Source organism: Capricornis sumatraensis, chromosome 20 (genome assembly GCF_032405125.1).
Source record: "Capricornis sumatraensis isolate serow.1 chromosome 20, serow.2, whole genome shotgun sequence".
NCBI classification, from domain to species: domain Eukaryota; kingdom Metazoa; phylum Chordata; class Mammalia; order Artiodactyla; family Bovidae; genus Capricornis; species Capricornis sumatraensis.
In genome coordinates, this window is record NC_091088.1 from 40,398,018 (window position 1) to 40,420,389 (window position 22,372).

At 48.5% G+C, this 22,372-nt stretch overlaps 2 protein-coding genes across 2 annotated transcripts in view; one reads left to right on the forward strand and one right to left on the reverse strand.

The window, feature by feature from the left end:
• Positions 1-18,316, forward strand: part of PHAF1 (phagophore assembly factor 1) — a 31,240-nt gene extending 12,924 nt beyond the window's left edge. The window contains exons 4-16 of the mRNA XM_068991954.1: positions 4,833-4,876; positions 6,438-6,517; positions 6,802-6,896; positions 7,677-7,774; positions 7,866-7,978; positions 13,385-13,518; positions 13,913-13,996; positions 14,541-14,623; positions 14,998-15,041; positions 15,419-15,462; positions 15,615-15,673; positions 16,231-16,303; positions 16,920-18,316. Of these exons, the coding sequence (XP_068848055.1) occupies positions 4,833-4,876; positions 6,438-6,517; positions 6,802-6,896; positions 7,677-7,774; positions 7,866-7,978; positions 13,385-13,518; positions 13,913-13,996; positions 14,541-14,623; positions 14,998-15,041; positions 15,419-15,462; positions 15,615-15,673; positions 16,231-16,303; positions 16,920-17,006 (1,038 nt within the window). The 3' untranslated portion in view covers positions 17,007-18,316. The remainder of the gene's footprint in view (positions 1-4,832; positions 4,877-6,437; positions 6,518-6,801; positions 6,897-7,676; positions 7,775-7,865; positions 7,979-13,384; positions 13,519-13,912; positions 13,997-14,540; positions 14,624-14,997; positions 15,042-15,418; positions 15,463-15,614; positions 15,674-16,230; positions 16,304-16,919) is intronic.
• Positions 17,997-20,455, reverse strand: B3GNT9 (UDP-GlcNAc:betaGal beta-1,3-N-acetylglucosaminyltransferase 9). The gene has a single exon (XM_068991955.1). It carries the CDS (start codon positions 20,453-20,455, stop codon positions 19,250-19,252), a length of 1,206 nt encoding a protein of 401 aa, XP_068848056.1. The 3' UTR covers positions 17,997-19,249.
• Between the last annotated feature and the right edge of the window lie 1,917 nt (positions 20,456-22,372).

Genomic DNA, 22,372 nt, shown 5'->3' on the forward strand with positions numbered 1-22,372 from the left:
CTCAAGTGAGCTGTTGAGTTCAGAGAGTACCTGGAAAAATAACCTGTATATGGAATAAGAATTCTTCATTTATGCTGCCTTTTCAAAAAGGAGAGTTTGATGTGAACACTCTTATCCCCACAGCACCCTTGCCTCTCTTTATAGGCTGAGTCAACCTGGCCTACTGACCAGAAGCCCCACACTGAGAAAGGGTAGAAGCTGGTCTTCAATGTGGCTTCATCACAGATCAGGGGAAATTAATCTGGAAACACCTTTACAAAGAACCATTTGTCTTTAACTTGGTAAATCCACTGTAGGAAACTTAACCCAAAAAGATTAATGGGGAGGGTAATATTGCCAGGTATTTATAGCAGAGCTTTTCATAGTAATGAAGTGCCAGAAGTAATCTAAATGGGCCTAAATCAAATCCCTTATGATTATTACAGTAGAAGTGAGAAATAGATTTAAGGGACTAGATCTGATAGGTAGAGTGCCTGATGAACTATGCACGGAGGTTCATGACATTTTACAGGAGACAGGGATCAAGACCATCCCCATGGAAAAGAAATGCAAAAAAGCAAAATGGCTGTCTGAGGAGGCCTTACAAATAGCTGTGAAAAGAAGAGAACCAAAAAGCAAAGGAGAAAAGGAACGATAGAAGCATCTGAATGCAGCGTTCCAAAGAATAGCAAGAAGAGATAAGAAAGCGTTCCTCAGTGATCAATGCAAAGAAATAGAGGAAAACAACAGAATGGGAAAGACTAGAGATCTCTTCAAGATAATTAGAGATACCAAGGGAACATTTCATACAAAGATGGGCTCGATAAAGGACAGAAATGGTATGGACCTAACAGAAGCAGAAGATATTAAGAAGAGGTGGCAAAAATACACAGAAGAACTGTACAAAAAAGAGCTTCACAACCCAGATAATCACGATGGTGTGATCACTCACCTAGAGCCAGACATCCTGGAAGGTGAAGTCAAGTGGGCCTTAGAAAGCATCACTATGAACAAAGTTAGTGGAGGTGATGGAATTCCAGTTGAGCTATTTCAAATCCTGGAAGATGATGCTGTGAAAGTGCTGCACTCAATATGCCAGCAACTTTGGAAAACTCAGCAGTGGCCACAGGACTGGAAAAGGTCAGTTTTCATTCCCATCCCAAAGAAAGGCAATGCCAAAGAATGCTCAAACGACCGCACAATTGCACTCATCTCACACGCTAGTAAAGTAATGCTCAAAATTCTCCAAGCCAGGTTTCAGCAATACGTGAACCATGAACTTCCCGATGTTCAAGCTGGTTTTAGAAAAGGCAGAGGAACCAGAGATCAAATTGCCAACATCCGCTGGATCATGGAAAAAGCAAGAGAGTTCCAGAAAAGCATCTATTTCTACTTTATTGACTATGCCAAAGCCTTTGACTCTGTGGATCACAATAAACTGTGGAAAATTCTGAAAGCGATGAGAATACCAGACCACCTGACCTGCCTCTTGAAAAACCTATATGCAGGTCAGGAAGCAACAGTTAGAACTGGACATGGAACAGACTGGTTCCAAGTAGGAAAAGGAGTACGTCGAGGCTGTATAGTGTCACCCTGCTTATTTAACTTATATGCAGAGTACATCATGAGAAACGCTGCGACAGAAGAAACATAAGCTGGAATCAAGATTGCTGGGAGAAATATCAATAACCTCAGATATGCAGATGACATCACCCTTATGGCAGAAAGTGAAGAGGAGCCAAAGAGCCTCTTGATGGAAGTGAAAGAGGAGAGTGAAATGGTTGGCTTAAAGCTCAACATTTAGAAAACTAAGATCATGGCATCTGGTCCCATCACTTCATGAGAAGTAGATGGGGAAACAGTGGAAGCAGTGTCAGACTTTATATTTTGGGGCTCCAAAATCACTGCAAATGGTGATTGCAGCCATGAAATTAAAAGACGCTTACTCCTTGGAAGGAAAGTTATGACCAACCTAGATAGCATATTCAAAAGCAGACATTACTTTGCCAACAAAGGTCCGTCTAGTCAAGGCTATGGTTTTTCCAGTGGTCATGTATGGATGTGAGAGTTGGACTGTGAAGAAAGCTGAGCGCCGAAGAATTGATGCTTTTGAACTGTGGTATTAGAGAAGACTCTTGAGAGTCCCTTGGAATGCAACCAGTCCATTCTAAAGGAGACCAGTCCTGGGTGTTCATTGGAAGGACTGATGCTAAAGCTGAAACTCCAGTACTTTGGCCACCTCATGTGAAGAGTTGACTCATTGGAAAAGACTCTGATGCTGGGAGGGATTGGGGGCAGGAGGAGAAGGGGATGACAGAGGATGAGATGGCTCATCGACGGCATCACCGACTCAATGGACATGAGTCTGAGTGAACTCCGGGAGTTGGTGATGGACATGGAGGCCTGGCGTGCTGTGATTCATGGGGTCGCAGAGTAGGACATGACTGAGTGACTGAACTGAACTGAATCTAAATGGGCAACAGTGGAGGGTAGATAGGCAGCCTATGGCAGAATTTCAGCATGGTGAGGAAAATATGTTTAGTGAGCACTTAGTACCTGTTAGTCACGTGGCTGAGTGCTTCCCATGCATTGCCTAGTTTAATCCTAACAAGCCTGTGAGTGGTATGGCTTACTAGTGAGACAACAGAGGGACAGAAGATAAGCAGTCTACCTGACAGCAGGCTTTTAACTCTGTATTACCAGAGCATAGTGACTGGCTGCTGGGAATAAAAATGGCTTAGCTTCTGTTGATGAATGTGGGAAATAAATGGGATAAAAGTGTGTGAGCAGACTGTGCAGAAATGCGAGGAATTAAAAGTATCCTTGAGTGGGAAAAGAGATAGGGTAGAACCATTTCTCTGCCTTCTGTGAGTCCCTGTGAAGGGAGGGCTGGGGCCCTGCCTGAGAGTATGGAATCTGAGGAAGCAATCCCTCAGGTACCGTTGATGGGCACCAAGTCTGACCTGACCAGTCTGCCTGCCCCACCATATAAGGGCTTCAGAAGTCACCTTTCCCCACTGCTGTCCCCTGCAGTTCCCTCATCCTCTCACTCCCTGACTGTGAGAGAGCCCTGTGGAATGAAGCTTCACGAGTCACAATCTGTACAGCCACCTGTCTTTTCCTTTCCTATCTTGTCTGCTGCCATAACTTCTCCTCTGGAGAAATCAAGGTATATTTCCAGCCTGGAGGTAGAAAACCATGGCTTTCAGATTTCCCCAGCTATCTGTCCCTATGGTTCAGCAAGCATCTGTGGGCGAAAATCTGCTTGTTGATTCTGGCAAGGGACCCAGAGTGCTAACCATCTTGGAGTCCTTCATGTCACAAGTGCCATAGTGTCATAGGAAGAATATTCTGGAGACCCACAGGCTGAGTGATGGGCAGCCCTTGGGGGACCATTGGTCAGCCATAGTGGTAGCAATCAGAGGGGCAGAGTGCTACTCCTGCTGCATGAGCAGAGGTTCTGGCTGAGGGTCGAGGCCTCTGGCAGCCTGGGATCCTGGCCTCAGTAAAATGGCATACCCGTTTAGCATAATATACTGCCATGCCCCAGCTTTCTGAAGATATTGTCATGAATCACAACTGTTCCTCTGCTCTTGCATGACCTCCCTCAGCACCTCTTTTCATGTTTTTGAGCTTCATATTACCCTTAGCTAGCTCCATCCCAGGCAGACTCCCTGACATGTGTTGTGTACCCTTCTATGCAAACTAATGAGCCAGACCTCAAAGAGCCTAACCAGTGAATGGCATATACTGGTAGCATAGGAAAGGGTAGATGGAAATGCTCCAACAGCCCAGCAGAGGCAGTGATTCTTAGCAGCATGTAGAATCGGAATAGCTGCACCTTATAGTTAAGAAGAGCCCAGCTTGTAGTTTTCCAAGTTAGGAACAGGTCTGACCACAAGTGAACTGCCTGTTATATCTCTGTTCCTGTGACAGTGCCAGGCGCCCCGTCACCCAGTGCCCACAGTCCTTCCCAGAATGAAGCCCTGGTTGTCAGGGCAAACAGAGTGAACCAGCTCTGCTTGTGCTTCTGCAGTGGGAGCCAAATCTCCCAGCTGGGGAAAGCAGATGGTTCGCCTGTCCTCAGTCAGCTATGCTACTGGCTAGACGTCTAGCCTTTGATGCCATGGACATCAAAGACTTCAGATGTGGATTACTTGGCATCACTAGTGGCTGGATGTTCAATGCCTTTTCCTTTGTCTCCTCCCTGAGTTCTTGGCATTTCATCAGCTGAACCCCTAGAAACTTCACAAGGGTCCTGAGGTTCTCCAGGTTGGACCAGATGCTCTTCATTAGGGATATAACAACATTGTCACACTGGACCTAGGCTAATAAAATGACTTGTTTTCTAATAAGATAGACCACCCTGGCTCCGTCTTTTTTTTGGTAAACCACAATATTTTGAAACTGTTTTTGAAAATGACTTGATTTGGGTTTTTATAATGCAACAAAGTATAGCATGAAAGAAAAGGAGCTCAGTATTCCCCTTACAGGTTACAACCTTCACAAGCTGCTTGCATTTGTTTTTGTGGAGGGTTTCACTGTCCTGTCTCATGGTATGTGCAGTCTTATGTATGACCCAGCTGTAGACTAGATACAGAAACTTGACCCAGAGTATCCACGGGCATCCGTTGAACCATCCTCTAGAGAGAGGGGGAAGATGAGTTTATGCCATGTGTGGTATCGGTTTTTCTTCCAGATTTAAAAATAAAAACAGACAAAATGTGTAGTGCTTCAGGAGAATTTCAGCTAGTGATTTTTTTTTCCTCACTGCTCTATAAATGTCTTTTCTAATTAACCTTTTTCAACTTTAGAGCTCTAATAGATCTTAAACATTTGCTTTTTGTTTTTAGGTGATTGAAGTATATGACTTGACTAAAGTAAAGTTAAAATATTGGTAAGTTTTCTCCTGGTTTGTGTCCTAGGCTTGGCACACCTGGGCTTATTTTATGTTTTCATGACCAGAAAAGGTGGGACCAACCAAATATAGCTGACTCTGAGGCCTATGCTAAAGAGAATGCCCACTATTTGTTGGGGGCGGGGGGCGAGGTGGGGGGGCAAAATCTGCTTTTTAGAATGAAAATGAGAATAGCCTGTATGGTGCACAAATATTTCAGCTCCCATATGGTAAGTTGTTGTGCTGGCATCTAGAATATTCTGTTCAGTAAGCTTCCTTAACAAGCTTCCCTTTTGAGAATATCAAAGGGATCAGTTCCTGGGTTTTTTCAAGCAATAGCTGCCGATAGAGAAGTGGATAAACCAGATGCATAATAGCACTGACCCCTGCAAATTCTGGTTATCTCTTAGTCTTATTGGGGCCTTCTGTACCTCAAGGTCTGGCTTCTCTTCTTAAGAATCACTGGTGGGTAAGCGAGGGGTCGAGAGTCAGGCTGCCCTGGGTTTGAGTTATGACTTCTTCATTTTATTACTCTGCGAAATTGGGCAAGTCACTTAACCTCTTTGAGCTTGTTTTTTCTTCAGAGAAGTGAAAGCATAAATCTGGCTGCTGAGTTAGGAAAACTACATGAAATAATGCTGATAAAGCATATAGCACAGTGCCTGGTTAAAAACAGAGGTGCTCTAGATGCTAACTGTTATATACAGACTAGATAAACAGCAAGGTCCTACTGTATAATGGGAACCTATTTTCAATATCCTGTAATAAATCATAATGGAAAGAATGTGAAAAAGAATATATATATATATATATATAATTGAACCACTTTGCTGTATAGCAGAAATTAACACAATATTATAAAACTATACTTAATAACATTTTTTAAATGCAGAGGTATTCCATAAGTGATACTTATTTTTTGAAAAATGTGCTTAACCTTTAAGCATTCTCCTTAAAGTTAGAAATGACTTATCTTCGTGCTCATCATCTGAAATCACATGCTCCTCTTTGCTCCCAAGCCCACTCCCTCTCAGGTATTTTTCCTTTACTTGGGATCATTCCTCCCCATCCACTTACCCATTCACCCAGTTGATGAGTGCTGGTTCTTCTGCTTGTTAGGAAAACAAGCTGCCTTGCTTGGCTGTATCCTACATTTAAAATGTTCATCCCCTTTTTAAGAAAGTTCCTTTTCAGGACAAACTACTCATAGGCATTCTGAGAAAACACATTAACAATGTCTATTTCTATGACTCTTCCTTATCCAAGTCCAAATGCCATGGGGCTGAGGCTGGATTTACTTCCTTCTGAACTGGGCCTGGTCACCATAGATGTCTTGGGAGGTCCTAGAGGGCTAATCCTCTGTATCAGCCTCAGAAGAATTGACTATTTCTGACCTCATTAATTGTCTCTTATTTAAAAGTTCTATAGTTAAACCTTCATTTTTATATAATTATAGCCTCAACCCCCATGGATTTTAAGAGTAACTCTTCCAGCCACCATCTCTAATGACCTGTGAGTGCATCCTACAAGCCTGGTATTAAAAAGCGTCTTTGTTTTTCAGTGGCGTGCATTTCAATTCTCAAGCCATAGCTCCCACCATTGAGCAGATTGACCAGTCTTTTGGTGCAACCCATCCTGGAGGTAAGCCCAGTCCATCTGATTCCTCTGGTCATCGTAGCAGCCAATAGTAATAAATCTGGCAAGTGGTGCCATGCCAACCCCAACCTCAAAGCTCCTATCGGATTTGGGGGCCAGCACTTGGTTGTGAAGGAAGGCTCTCCCCCATGGTTTTCAGCCTAGTAAGTCAGTTTCAGAAATGAGACACAATGAAAGTGTTGCCAGTCATTACTCCCTGTCAGGCTGGTTTGTGTTCACAGCTTCGGATGCCATTCAACCTTGTCATTTTCTTCTCCCCACTCCCACAGTGTACAACTCTGCTGAGCAGCTCTTCCACCTCAACTTCAGAGGATTGTCTTTCTCTTTTCAGCTAGATTCCTGGACTGAGGCTCCCAAGTATGAGGTTAGCCTTTTTCTTTCCCTGATATTTATTGCCCAGTGCCCGGGTGACAGGGGGCAGAAGACAGTACCATTGGAGGAGGCTGGATAGGTACCCTTCCTTTGGTTTCCTTAATCTCTGAGGTCTTCAGAGGCCCCTTAGGGGTACAGTGGGTGAAGCTGACAGAACAAAGCCCAGGCTGGCATTCCCTGGAGGAGGGCGCTTCCAACTGAAGTGAGGTCGAGCTTGCTCTTCAGAGGGAAATCCATGTCGTGTGCTCTAAAACTCCAAATCACCACAGTTTTTCTCAATGGCCTAGAATTTGAGAGAATTCATCCTTTGACAATGGCATCCTTAGTGTTATGAAATTGATAGTTTTTTGTAAGTTTTACATTTTATTAAAGAAGGCATTTCTACATTTTCTCCCTGATGAAGGAAAGGAAAACTAAGTAAAATTAAAGATGAACTTGCATGGTTGAGTGAATTTATTGACCTGGACACAGATCAGACTGTGCTTTGACCTGGTCAGTTCTTTTTTTTTTTTATTTTAATACCTTGATAAATAAAGCGAGCAAATTTCAAAGTTTCTCAGAAACCATTCCACACTGCAGATAACAATACCCAGTGAGAAAATGGATACAGAAAATGCGTACCAAATAAGGCAGTACCAGTGTCTGAAACTGAGATATTCCTCTTCTAAATTCCCTACTTTTGTGACCTGGCCAGTTCTCGAAGACCATGAGTATTGGGAAAATGCCAGGGCTGCAGTGTGCTTTTAGTAAAACATTTATCCTGTGTTTGCAGCCCAATTTTGCCCATGGTCTGGCTTCTCTTCAGATACCCCACGGAGCAACTGTGAAACGAATGTATATCTACAGTGGGAACAGCCTACAGGATACCAAGTACGTGTAGGGGAGCACAGGCTTCATGCTAAGGGCATGGGTTCCCTGGGAGGGAGGACAAAGTCTCTGCTCACTCTGTGCCTGCCCCCAGGGCACCCGTGATGCCCCTGAGCTGTTTCCTGGGCAACGTGTATGCTGAGAGTGTGGATGTTCTCCGGGATGGAACTGGACCCTCAGGTTTACGACTCCGCCTCCTTGCTGCAGGTCAGTTCCTGGCTTTGGGGTGGGGGGTTCTCCATTATAGCCTTGTTGAGATGGTCTAAAATCCCATGTCCTTAGGGATAGCTGGTAGAAGACAAATGGTACTGACGTTTATGGTTAGAAGTTTTCATTTGTTTGTGAAGGAATAAGACATAGTTTTATTTTGAGCAGCAATGACAGTAAAACTGCTTCCCTTAACATGTACATCAGCCTCTGTGTACTTAGTTTTGTGGTGGTGCCCGGGTCCTAGAGGTGTATCTTACAGGCTCAGTGTTGCGTGTTCTCTCATTTTTCACCCTTTCTGCTCATTTCGCAGAGTAGACTGTCAAGAGGGACTTGTTGAATTGTGATTTGGCCATACCCTGCTCAGTTTTGCTGATTGCAAACAAGAAGAATTGCTGCCTTCAGTAGCCAGTCTCTCTAGGATCCACACCTCATCCTGTGATATTCTTGTGTGGACAGTCTCAGCTCCTTCGAACTTTGGATTATGCTTAGGGGTACAGAGATCATCCAGTGTGGAGTTTGCCTCCGTGAAGATGACCTGGGGACTGTGAGCTCCATGAAGGGGCCTATGCCTTCATGGAGCTCATAATCTAGTCAGCCTTTGTTTGTAAGCTGGGGTCTTCCCTCAGTCTCTGGGGTATCAGTTCTCAACTGCTAAGAATCTGGCAAATAAATTGTAAACTCAGTCCCCTGAACAATTAGACAGTTCAAAGACTCCAGGTTAGAAATTTCTTAAAATGTGGTTTTCTAGCCATGGCAGAACCCAGTTACTTAAAGGAGCATTGTGCTGTGCTGTAGTTTTTGAAAGACTTGAGATGTGGCATTTCAAAAAAGAAATTGAGGTCGTCTCAGGAGGATTGCTGCTTGAAGCAGTGGGGTAATCAAGGGCGGTGTAAGTACACCAGGTGACAGCAAGAGGAGCCTGTTGAGAGTAGGGCGTCTCAGCCAGTTCTGACCACCACCCTGACAGGACAGTCCCAGCAGTCACATCACACTGCCTACAAGGTCAGTGGGGGAAACACCTTAAGTCAAGACCTCACTGAGTTATTATCCCACTCAGTACTCACTGAGAGTTCCTGTGGAGTGACTACAGTGATGCCATTCAACTGTCTTGATCCCCACAGTAATGATTCCCTCAACTCAAGGGAATCAGAAACTAAAATAGTCTCTTTGAGAAACTAAGGGTACTTTTACTTGAGGAGACTTCAGATAGGGTGAGACAAGAGAGGAGACTCACCTGTGAAGGGTGCCTCCCAAACAGCCCTGTGTGGACATTCACAAGGATCTGGTACTTGCAGACTTTGGGCACACAGTCTAGCTTGACAGGACTTTCAGTGGTTTCCATAGGTCACCCAGGCTTATCAGGATTTATCAGTTTAGTTCAGTTCAGTTGCTGAGTCGTGTCCGACTCTTTGTGACCCCATGAACCACAGCACACCAGGCCTCCCTGTCTATCACCAACTCCCAGAGTTCACCCAAACCCATGTCCATTGAGTCGGTGATGCCATCCAACCATCTCATCCTCTGTTGTCCCCTTCACCTCCTGCCCCCAATCCCTCCCAGCATCAGAGTCTTTTCAAATGAGTCAGCTCTTCGCATCAGGTGGCCAAAGTATTGGAGTTTCAGCTTCAGCATCTGTCCTTCCAATGAATATTCAGGACTGATTTCCTTTAGGATGGACTGGTTGGATCTCCTTGCAGTCCAAGGGACTCTCAAGAGTCTTCTCCAACACCACAGTTCAAAAGCATCAATTCTTCGGTGCTCAGCTTTCTTCACAGTCCAACTCTCACATCCATTCATGACCATTGGAAAAACCATAGCCTTGACTAGACGGACCTTTGTTGGCAAAGTAATGTCTCTGCTTTTGAATATGCTGTCTAGGTTGGTCATAACTTTCCTTCCAAGGAGTAAGCGTCTTTGAATTTCATGGCTGCAGTCACCATCTGCAGTGATTTTGGAGCCCAGAAAAATAAAGTCTGACGCTGTTTCCACTGTTTCCCCATCTATTTGCCATGAAGTGATTGCACCGGATACCATGATCTTCGTTTTTTGAATGTTGAGCTTTAAGCCAACTTTTTCACTGTCTTTCACTTTCATCAAGAGGCTCTTTAGTTCTTCTTCACTTTCTGCCATAAGGGTGGTGTCATCTGCATATCTGAGGTTATTGATATTTCTCCTGGCAATCTTGATTTCAGCTTGTGCTTCTTCCATTGCGGCATTTCTCATGATGTACTCTGCATATAAGTTAAATAAGCAGGGTGACAGCATACAGCCTTGACGTACTCCTTTTCCTATTTGGAACCAGTCTGTTGTTCCATGTCCAGTTCTAACTGTTGCTTCCCGACCTGCATACAGGTTTCTCAAGAGGCAGGTCAGGTGATCTGGTATTCCCATCACTTTCAGAATTTTCCACAGTTTATTGTGATCCACAGAGTCAAAGGCTTTGGCATAGTCAATAAAGCAGAAACATGTTTTTCTGGAACTCTTACTTTTTTGATGATCCAGCGGATGTTGGCAATTTGATCTCTGGTTCCTCTGCCTTTTCTAAAACCAGCTTGAACATCGGAAAGTTCATGGTTCACGTATTGCTGAAGCCTGGCTTGGAGAATTTTGAGCATTACTTTACTAGCGTGTGAGATGAGTGCAATTGTGCGGTCGTTTGAGCATTCTTTGGCATTGCCTTTCTTTGGGATTGGAATGAAAACTGACCTTTTCCAGTCCTGTGGCCACTGCTGAGTTTTCCAAAGTTGCTGGCATATTGAGTGCAGCACTTTCACAGCATCATCTTGAAGTAACTCAACTGGAATTCCCTTCCCTGGTGGCTCAGATGGTAAAGCATCTGCCCGCAATGCGGGAGACCCGGGTTCAATCCCTGGGTTGGGAAGATCTCCTGGAGAAGGAAATGGCAACCCACTCCAGTACTCTTGCCTGGAGAATTCCATGGACGGAGGAGCCTGGTAGGCTACAGTCCATGGGGTCGCAAAGAGTCAGACACGACTGAGCGACTTCCCTCACTCACTCACGCAACTGGAATTCAATCACCTCCACTAGCTTTGTTCGTGGTGATGCTTCCTAGGGCTCACTTGATTTCACATTCCAGGATGTCTGGCTCTAGGTGAGTGATCACACCATCGTGATTATCTGGGTCGTGAAGCTCTTTTTTGTACAGTTCTTCTGTGTATTTTTGCCACCTCTTCTTAATATCTTCTGCTTCTGTTCGGTCCATACCATTTCTGTCCTTTATCGAGCCCATCTTTGCATGAAATGTTCCCTTGTTATCTCTAATTTTCTTGAAGAGATCTCTAGTCTTTCCCATTCTGTTGTTTTCCTCTATTTCTTTGCATTGATCACTGAGGAAGGCTTTCTTATCTCTTCTTGCTATTCTTTGGAACTCTGCATTCAGATGCTTATATCTTTCCTTTTCTCCTTTGCTTGTTGCTTCCTTTCTTTTCAGAGCTATTTGTAAGGCCTCCTCAGACAGCCATTTTGCTTTTTTGCATTTCTTTTCCATGGGGATGGTCTTGACCCCTGTCTCCTGTACAATGTCACGAACCTCCATTCATAGTTTATCAGGTACTCTGTCTGTCAGATCTAGTCCCTTAAATCTATTTCTCACCTCCACTGTATAATCATAAGGGATTTGATTTAGATCATACCTGAATGGTCTAGTGGTTTTCTCCACTTTCTTCAATTTCAGTCTGAATTTGGCAATAAGGAGTACACGATCTGAGCCACAGTCAGCTCCTAGTCTTGTTTTTGCTGACTATATAGAGCTTCTCCATCTTTGGCTGCAAAGAATATTACCAGTCTGATTTCAGTGTTAACCATCTGGTGATGTCCATGTGTAGAGTCTTCTCTTGTGTTGTTGGAAGAGGGTGTTTGCTATGACCAGTGCATTCTCTTGGCAAAACTCTATTAGTCTTTGCCCTGCTTCATTCTGTACTCCAAGGCCAAATTTGCCTGTTATTCCAGGTGTTTCTTGACTTCCTACTTTTGCATTCCAGTCCCCTATAATGAAAAGGACATCTTTTTTGGGTGTCACTTCTAAAAGATCTTGTAGGTCTTCATAGAACTATTCAGCTTCTTCGACATTACTGGTTGGAGACATAGACTTGGATTACTGTGATATTGGATGGTTTGCCTTGGAAACGAACAGACATCATTCTGTCATTTTGGAGATTGCATCCAAGTACTGCATTTCAGACTCTTTTGTTGACCATGATGGCTACTCCATTTCTTCTAAGGGATTCCTGCCCACAGTAGTAGATACAATGGTCATCTGAATTAAATTCACCCATTGCAGTCCATCTTAGTTCACTGATTCCTAGAATGTTGACGTTAACTCTTGCCATCTCCTCTTTGCAGGATTTATACACAGAGGTTAATGTGAGCTATGCTTTTCTCCCCTGATTTACACACAGCTTTGTCTGTGTGTGTGAGGAGTGGGATTTGAAACAGCTTTTATTGTATAAGAAAGAGCTTTATCAGCTGTAAAGCCCCTATGCAGAGTAAGGTGATAGTGGTGATTATCACGGTACCAGAAATTATTCCTCCTCAGATTCTTAGCTTCCTTTTATAATTTTGGGCAAAACACTCTGTCTTCCCATCCATAGAATGAGGGAAATTTTACTGTTGGTATGTTTGTTGCTGTTGCACAATCACTTCTGTGTGTGTGTGTATTTAACTAGAATCATTTTTTAAATGTATTAGACAAAGTCAGAGTTTAAAGATTGTTCCCAAAGAAGAAACCTTTGGCAAATCAGGTTTTCCATTTTTACCCACTTTGCTGATTTGTCTCTTTCTGAGTGTTAGTGTTTGTAGAGTTAGGGAGTAAGTTAATGGGTGCTTAGCTCTTGGCTCTTTTATAGAGTGATGTTCCGGTCCAGTCTCAGGTTGGGGGTTACCATAAAGAAGTACTTGTTATCGTAAATCCTGTATCTTGTTGGGAACCGGAAAGTGGCAGGAGACAGTGGCACCCATTTGTATATTTCCATAGCACCTGTGCTGCTGTTTGTTGTACCACAGTTGTGTGATGGTCTGATTAGAATCTTTATACCGTGAGCTCCAACGTGGGCAGAGACTGCACCTGTTTTTCTCACCGTTGCTCCCTTAGCATCTAGCAGAGTGTCTGTCCTAGCCCAGGGTGTCAATGACTAAATATTTGGTGAGTCAGTGAGTGACATTTCCAGAGCTTCATGTTACTTTTGTGGGATTGAGTCTCTGGCATATTTTCAGTAGACAGTGATCTCCTGTAGCATCTCAAGTCCTGGTGACCTGGTATTTCTGTTTACATGCGGTCTTGCCCCTCAGCCAAACCTGATAATGCAGCATGCCGCCACTGGCCTCTCTGGGGCTCCAGACCCTGGGCTGACTGGGAACCTTACCACCTCTACTTGTTCTCTGCAGGTTGTGGACCTGGCCTGCTAGCAGATGCCAAGATCCGGGTATTTGAACGCTCAGTGTATTTTGGTGATTCCTGTCAAGATGTTCTTAGCATGCTTGGCTCTCCACACAAGGTCTTCTACAAGTCAGAAGATAAGGTAGAGGAAATGTGTTTATCAAGTGAATAAGTGATCTCGCTCTTTTTATTTAATCAACTTGAACTTAATAGTGAATAAATATAGACTGCTGTTTTCCCATAGAACCTGTTCTATTAAAGCTAATGGAAAAAAAGTAAAAAACTGATGGAGAAGTAAATTGAAAGCTGTCTTCTGACCCCTGTTGGTCAGATTGTCCTGCCTTTCCTTGGAGACCAGGGCCCAGGCTATAGTCAACAAAGCTGTCTCGGTTGTTCAGCACCAGCATCGGGGACTCTCACACTGTTGGTTACCCAACAGATGACTGTCATACAAGAAACACAACTTGGAGACTCATTTCATGCAAGAACTGTATTAATGGATTGGATTTTAATTCATTATTATTTTTCCCCAACAGATGAAGATTCATTCTCCTTCTCCTCATAAGCAAGTTCCATCCAAGTGCAATGACTACTTTTTTAACTACTTCACTCTTGGAGTGGTAAGCTGTGATTCCTTAGAGAAGTGTTCCATTTCCCTGGGGGTGTACAGTGTGCTAGGCAGGCCTCTGTGTACACTTGCAGCTTTAACTGTGCTGGCGCATGGAAGCCATAAGGATCTGGCAGGTCCTGGCTTTCAGAACAACCAGGTTCTCTGAGCTCCTTGACAGTCAGGGGAGCCCTGAATCTTCTCATTAGCTTTTAAGGCAAAATCTGTGCTCAGTTACATTTTTAATATGGTGCTTTTTGTCAGGGAAGATCTCCCTGACCGTGTTTGAGTTCCCCAGTGGTGGGAGCTGTAGCCCTCTGCCTGTGGGGCCTACTGGTACAAGGTTTGGAATGAGGAGGCCTGGAGATGGTTGAGTGTGTGTCGTCATCCCATTGTGCTAGGCCTCAGCTGTCCCCTTGGTTGTTTTTTGGGTCAGAGCTGTTCCCCAGGGGCATCCCCGTTGTGGAGCAGGTGTCTTCGAGTAGGACATGCCCTCGAAAACCCCCTGCCCGCCTCAGTAACTTTACCCACTTGAGCATCCTTGTTTTCTATCCCAGGACATTCTCTTTGATGCGAATACACACAAAGTGAAGAAGTTTGTCCTACATACCAATTACCCTGGACATTATAATTTTAATATGTGAGTATACCTGCACCTGCCCCTCCAGGAAAGAGCTTGGGCCTTGGATGTTTGCTAATTCATGAAAAGTAAACAATTTCGTGAGTGTTTTCTGTTCCTGGTGCAGTGTCCATTACCTTATATCTCTCCATTTATACCCATTTTACAAATAGAGAAATGGATTCAGAAAGCTTGGCCTCTTATCTGAGATGATAGGGTCTTCAGAGCCCCCCAGCTATGCCCTTTCTGGTTTGACTCTAGGCCCAAATCTGGCCTCTCCAGGGCTTTGAGCAGGTGTGCCCGATCCTGTTCTTCCTGGGATGCAGAGTTGAGATGTGGGGGTGGTCAGGTCTCCCAAGGGGTCCCACCTTTACCCGTCTCCCTTCTCTCTCTAGTTATCACCGCTGTGAGTTCAAGATCCCCCTAACCGTAAAGAGAGGTGAGTAGTCAGTGTTCTCAGGGTAAGGAAAGGGTTTTAGAGTCAGTCTCTCATGCTTCGAAGAGATGATGATGCTAGCAGAGAGGGTGGCAGTGGTTGGATGTGTGGGCTGTTTGCCCACCTGCTTCTCCTCAGAGCCTCAGCTCCTCTAGGTTGGGCTCTTGGTTCTGGGGGCCACATGGTTTTTGGTCTGTAGTCTCCTGGAAGCCCTTAAGGTCTTATCCTGTGCCTGTGGGATTGTTGGTTTCCAAACTTCAATCCCAGTGCATAGTGCGGTGAGGGCTGGGATCACAGGTGGGCTGAGCAATCTGCCTGAGCAGATGTGGAACTGAGTCCAGGCCAGGCCAGCTACCAACCATGCTGTGTTCTCTTTTCAGAAAACACAGAGGGTCAGACAGAAACATGCACAACCTACAGCAAGGTGAGCACCTACTTTTCCCACCTGACACAGTCTGAAAATGAGGAGGGCACGAGCCTGCCAACAGGCCGGGGGCCTGTGTCCTTTGGGGCAGCCATTGATCACAGTGGGGTCAGGTCCCTACTAATCCCCTGTCACCCTCATCCCTCTTGTAGTGGGACAACATCCAGGAGCTCCTGGGACACCCTGTGGAGAAGCCTGTGGTCCTGCACAGGTGAGTGGGGGTTGCTTTCTGATGGCCCCACCCAGCTCCTCACCGCCTAGAAGGACCGGGAACCCTAGCAGTGGGTATGGCTTAAAACCAGCAGGAATTTCTGATGTTGCCACACGCTTCCTGCCTCAGCCCTGTGAGTTACAACTCAGCTAACAGTTCTGCACATTTACTTGCAACCAGAGGGGCTGCCCCCTCTCCTTCCTACCTCCAGTTGCTCAGAGAGGGAGGCAGTTTGACTAGTTGTCCCCATCATACCTGCTACCTGCTTTAGTTCACAGCCCAGTACCTGGTTGCCCCGCTGTCTGAGGTGCCCTCTCCCGCCTGACTTTGTACACTCCAGTCCAATTGCATAATACCCTTCTGTGCCAGCTGGACTGCATAGGATTCGGTGCTTGAGTGAGATCAATCACTGTGCCTCGGACCTCGAGAGCCCATGTGGGAAACACTCAGAGCCCTGAGGGACCACTGGCTAACAGCCCCTACCCCAGAGGGAACTGGATGTCCCAGCTGGCCTAGGTCTCTGTCTGCCCCTCTAATTCTGGCTTCCCTGGCCTCAGGTCCTCGTCCCCAAACAACACCAATCCTTTTGGCTCCACATTCTGCTTTGGTCTTCAGCGGATGATCTTTGAGGTAAGCCCTAGGGGTTGAGTGGCTGGTGATCATGGCAAGGACAGGCAAGTGATGGGGGAGAGAGATTGGGGAGAGCCTGAGGGCCCTGCTGGGCAGGCCCATCCAACAAGATGAGGGGAAATGGGGAGCCCACATTTATATTTGAAAACATGAGTACAATAGCAAAGGGAACTGCAGGGCAAGCGGGGCTCTGTCCGGGGGCATTGCGGGGGCCTCTTTAAATGCCATATGAATGAATGTGCAGTGGGATGAGTGGCTCTTGAGGCTCCACTGGCTGGGAGAAGAATGGGCTGCCCCTGCTTTCCCATCTGGTTGTCATACCTTTAGCAGACCCCTAGCAGTTCCAGAAGGGCTGGACAGATAGGTATGGTGAAGTTTATGTGTCCCGAGGAACAGGTAGACACAGGGCAGAGGTGACCCTTAGCATGAGCCTGGGGGTGTTGAGGGGTCAGTCCAGCCCCATGTGCAAGTGTGTTGCACACACAGGTGCTGCCTCAACTGCCTTCTCTTCCGTCACAGGCCAGGACTGATCCCACTGGGGGTTTTGTGGGAGTTTTGCTGTGCTTACATCCCTTCAACTCCTCCCCCTCAACTCACTGTCCTCTTCTTACGCCAGGTAATGCAGAACAACCACATCGCCTCGGTGACCCTTTATGGCCCCCCCAGACCTGGTGCCCACCTGAGAACCACAGAGCTCCCCTAGGAACGTCATGACCCTTGCCCCTCTGCCCAGTGGAACTGTGCATTGCATCCTGTTCAGTGGGCCACCCCGTCGGTTTTCTTGGACATCTTGCCAGTGTGGAAGGGCTATTGTGGTATTTTGAGGTGGGGCTCGGGCTGGGCACTCTGCTATGGGGTGAGAGGCCCAGATATTCCTCAGTCCGTTCTCAGCCTGCTGGTGCCAACATGGGACACAGACTGCAAAGAGAAGCACAAACTCTGAGCCTTGATGAGCCAGGAGCTCTCAACTAACATGTAAGGAGACAGGGTTCTGTCTTCCTGTCCCACACACATTGGGAAAACTTGGGACTTTTCTGTGGCTGAGAACACAGGCACCCAGACAAGGACACGGTCCTGCCTTTGGCCCAACATTGCCACGGGACCTTTAAGGCAAGCAGGTAGCCTGTCCATAGTACTTGGTTGCGACTTTTGCACTACATCCACTTTAGTTACTTGATGAGCTGGCTGTGGCCAAGGTGGCCCACCTGCCCTTCCCTGTTTCTTTCTTGCACGTGCTCCCTGCCAGGCCCAGTAGGCACACGTAAGTGGTTAAAACACAACTTTCTACCATCAAGGTATGTGCCCAGGCCTGGCTCTGCCCATCTTGGAGCAAGCCTTCAAGGTCACCTGTTCCCCTGCTTTGCCCCAGCGTTGCTGGTGGGGCTGCATGTTTCCATTCTGTTTGCCTCTTTTATTTAATGCCAAAGTTTTAGCCAAAGACATCTTCCTCCTTTTTTGTGTGTTTCAGCATTCTGTTCTGCACTGTGGGCTTGGCTCTCCTGCCCTGACTCTGGGCAGTGTCCCCTGGCCGGGCCCTTTCACACGGCTCAAGGCCTCTGGGGCTCGTGGAGTGCTGGGCTGCTCCCTCTTCATGGGACTTGCTAAGGAAAGAAGCATATGTGCTTTAAAAATATTAATCCTTTTGAAAAGAATTGAGAAGAGAAATGTATAATTTTATCCCATTTTTAATATTTTGGTCTAGCAACTTGTGATACATAGATGACAATTTTGTGAGGTTTTTCAAATGTGTGTACATATTTTTGTAAATATGACTCTTTTGTAATTAATTCATGTACAGCCTCATTCTGTATAGTTTAACAATGAATGTGCGGGGGACCAGCCCCGGGCTCTTGTGTGACGTTCCCATGACTTCGTGACTGATTAGTGTCTTCCCGTGTGGATGGTGGCCTGGCCAGAGACCCCCACACATCCCACTGTGGGGCAGCCAGGACTCTTCCCATCCTTCTAGAATGGGGGAATCTTCCTCATGCCCTATCCATACCCCTCCTCCAATAAAGACCTGTGCCCTCAGCAACAGCTACCCATGTGCTGATGCTGGGATGTTTGTACTAAAATAAGCCTGGAGGCATTGGTGTTTTTTTGTTGGTTTGTTTGTTTTTGAGAAAGGGGGTGGTTGAAGAAGATGGGGAATTTTACAGCTGAAATCATCTTAGAAGAGGTTCCTTGGCTTCTCTGAAGGGAGCAGCACAGACTCCAGTGGGAGACTGGCATAGTTGCATGGGTGTAGGTTCTCCAGTGGGTAGCTGGAGGTGGGGGGAGACTTCAGGTAGGACAGTGTGCCCAGTCTGTGTGCCTCCATCCCAGGTGTTCCACCTAGTCCAGGGCTTAGGAGGGGCTGGCCCCAGGAAAGAAGATCTAAAGACCTAGACAGGGCTAAGACCAGTTTGCAAACTGGAGGGGCAGATAGGAAGCAAAACACCTACTTTCAGACTGAGTTGTGGCAGAATGGCTGCCGGTTCCATGAGGACTGAGGCCAGGCCCTTTACCCCTCGCTGTGGGGTCCAGCTTTGAGAAAGACCTGCATTTGTTGGCATCACTCTAGGGGTTCTGAACTAAGGAGCATGGTCAGACTTCATAAGCCTCTGCCGCCACCCCTCCCCCCATACATACACTCACACATCCCTGCTAGGAGGACCAAGCATATTCACCTGCTTGGCAAAGAGCCTGGTTCTTCACCACTTCAGCCCTGGCTATCTCAAAAGTGCCACCATTAGATTGGTTCCAGATCACGGCCCAGTAGAGAGGGCCAGCAGGAGCCAAGCTCAGTCTTCATTCCCTGGGCCTTTTGAAGGCAGACACCTGGATACCCCTTTATGGGGAAGAACCACATACACAGCACTAACCCGCCTGGGAAACCTACCCTTCAAGCTACCTCCCACTTGTATCCTGGGTCTGAATGAGGGGGTTTAGAGCTGTGATAGGAGGCTAGGGGCCCCACTGGAAAGGGCCAGCAGGAACAGGCCATGGACGCGCACAGGCTTGCTCGTTCGGCCCATGCAGCAGGTGCCACATAAGCCAGATGTCAGCAGCTGAGAGCCCGTGCACTACAACCAGCTCGCGATAAAAGCAGGGGTCGAAGGTGTGGAGGTGCGGTGCGGCTGAAGGTCGAGGGATGCCAAAAGTGCGGAAAGCAGGATGAGGTTCAGGCGTGAGGCGCAGGCGCTGTAGACACATGCCCAGAAAGACGTCGTCGATGGGGAAAAGCTCAACCTGCGCGCAGGCACTGGCCAGGCGGCGCAGCGTGGCCCCCGAGAGCACGAAGCCGCCGCCACCTGCGTAGGCCGGGTAGGCTGGCAGGCCGTACACAGCCTCTGGGATGTAGTACTTGCTGGCCCGCACGCGGATTGGCCGCGCCTGCACGATCACGTCACCTGCAAGCAGGTCCTGCCCCGGGTCCCTCGGCGCCAGGAACTCCAGCAGGTTTCCCACGTGCACGAACACGTCGGCGTCGCCTTTAAAAACGAAGTGCACGTCGGGGCAGTAGGCGGAGGCCCAGGCCAGAAAGTGGATCTCCTTGAGCGTTAGGTTGAAGAAAGTGTCGTCGAAGGCCCAGAGCAGGATGTCCGCGTACGCGCGGCTCTCGGCACGCAGCAGGGCGCTCCAGTGCGTTTGAGTGCCCGCTTCCGCCTCACCCCCGCCTGTGCCTGTGCCCCTGGGTACGCCCAACAAGAACACCCGGCGCACTAGCGCCCCCTGCACGCGCCCCTCAGCACCCCACGTCTGGCGCACGGCCTGGCGCCGCTCGAAGTCTGCCGCCACCGACTTGACGGCGATGAGCAGGTCGGGTCCGCGGGGGAACGCGCCATTTCCTTGGCACTTGTGCGGCTGATTAATGAGGAGAGGGAAGCGCCGCTGGTCCTTGGCGCGCAGATAGCGGCCGAAGTCAAACGGTCCCGTGGGTGTGGGCGGCTCCGGCGTATCCCCTTCGTAGGCCGGAGGGGCTGCACCCGTGTCCGGGGCCTGAAATACACGGAGCCCGGGGTTGGGCCCCGGCGCCGCCCTCCCTTGTGCTCGCGGCGCGCTTGTCGTCGGGGCCGCGCCTTCGTGCTGCGCGTAGAGCAGGAGGCCGAGGGTGGCGCCGAGGAGCAGCGTGAGCAACGCTTCTCGGCGTAGGCGCAGCCTCCGCCTCATGTCAGCCTGGCCGGCGCTCGCGCCCCCTGCGGAGAGAGTCAGGGGCTCGCGACGTGGAAGCCAACAGCCGGCGGGGGCTCCCGCCCCGCGCTCCCGGAGGGGAGGCCGCGGGAGGCCACAGGCCGGGGGTCTCCGGCTACTGGTCGTTCACCCCCCTCCGGGTCCTCCTATACTGGACCCTAACTCCCCCCACTGGGATGGACAACCTGAAAGGACAAGAGGTTCTTCCTCTTAGCCGTCTGCCACTCTTTCAGCTCCGGCCCAGGACGGTGCCCCAGAGCCGGGCCGAGAGTCGCGGAGCCTCGGCCCCACCCCCTTCCCGCGCTGAGGCCGAATCCCTTCCACCCATCCCTACCCACCACGGCGGTCCTTGGGATCCTGACACACCTTCTGCCCTTGGGAGTGGCGCGGCCCCGGATGCCGGGGCCTCCGGGCTCAGCGCAGGGTCCCAAGGGCGGCCATGGACGGGGCCTGGGCCAAATGCAGCGTTGGCAGGAAGGGGGGCCAGGGCCGCTGCCACGTGACCCTACAGCTGTGTGCGCCCGGACATCTGGAGCTCAGCTCCGCCCTGGCGCCGCGGGAAAGCTGTCTCCAAGTGGAGACTAATCTCTGAAAGGGATCCTCACGGTCAGTTCTTTCTCCGGAAGGCTCAAAGAGGTGAGTTCTGGTCTTCGTTCTGACTTAAACTCCCCAATTCTGCCTTTGCAGGGGACAGGAAGAAGCGCTAGCCTTTTTGGTTAGTTTCCCCACCCTTGCCTCTCCAGAGCCGGAAGGGCCTGGGCTGGCAGGAGCCCCAGCGCAGGCGGGCTTGGCATCCTCCGGCCCCCCCCAGGCCATCCTTGGAAGTGCCTTTTTTCTGTGTACCAGGAGCCCTGGTTCCCCAGGTACATGGAGCCTTCCTTTCTCCTGGTTCTGCCATGCCCACCAGCAGACACACCACACACACAAGGACCAAGACGACTGCTTGCTCAGTTCTCACAGCCCTGGCAGCAGCTATCATGGGTCATGCCCAGATGGGGGTTCTCCTTCTCAGGGAGTCAGGTGACTCGCCCAGGATCAGACGGACAGAAGGTAAGAGCACTGCCCAGGACTTCTGGAATTCCATCCAGGACTCGTTCCTCTGTCCTCCCTTGCCCCTCTCCCTACCCATCCTCAGGGTACAGGAGAGGGGGCCAACCCTGTCTGCTTTAACTTCACAGGTGAGCACTCCAATCTGTCTCTGCAGAAGCAGTTCTGAGTCCTCTAGTCCCTAGTGGCCCAGGCCAGCATAGCCTCCTGCAGGAGGAAATCACCACGCCTGGGCCCACTGCAGGCCAGACAGGCTGGCAGGGATTGGTTCAGCTTGGGGAACTCCAGAAGTAGGTTAGTGTGCAAAGGGTTTGATCGGAACCCAGGCGGGCAGAGTTGAAGACTGAGAGGCCAGACCTTGCCCAGCTATGCTGCCACCTCTCTTTCCCTGGAACTCAGAGCCTCCTGGCCCCACACAGTGGGGCCTGGAGTAGACAACCCCACCCCCACCCCGGAGTTTCTGAGGGCAGACTAGGGAACCAACACTGCTACCCAGCGCCATCTTCTTTCCCAGTGGTGACTGCTCCTTCTGACTTCTTCCCACCAATGTTCTCCCTTCCAAAATAAACCCTCCATCCTGGGCCTCACCCTCCTGCTCACAGACTTTTCAGGAGTCCTCTCCTATCTGTGGCTTTCCCTACGGCTTCCACTCCCATCCCTCCTGTGGTCTGGTATCAGGCTGTCCCCACTATGTCCCAGAAACAGCCTCCACCTAGTAACCTTTTCCCTGACTCCAGTGGACACTCCTTGGCCTTCACAAATTCTCAGCCTCCATCACAGCAGGTACAGCCATTCTTCTGTCTTCCAATCTGGTTTTCCTCCTTCCTCTTTGGGTTGCTCTTTTTTCCA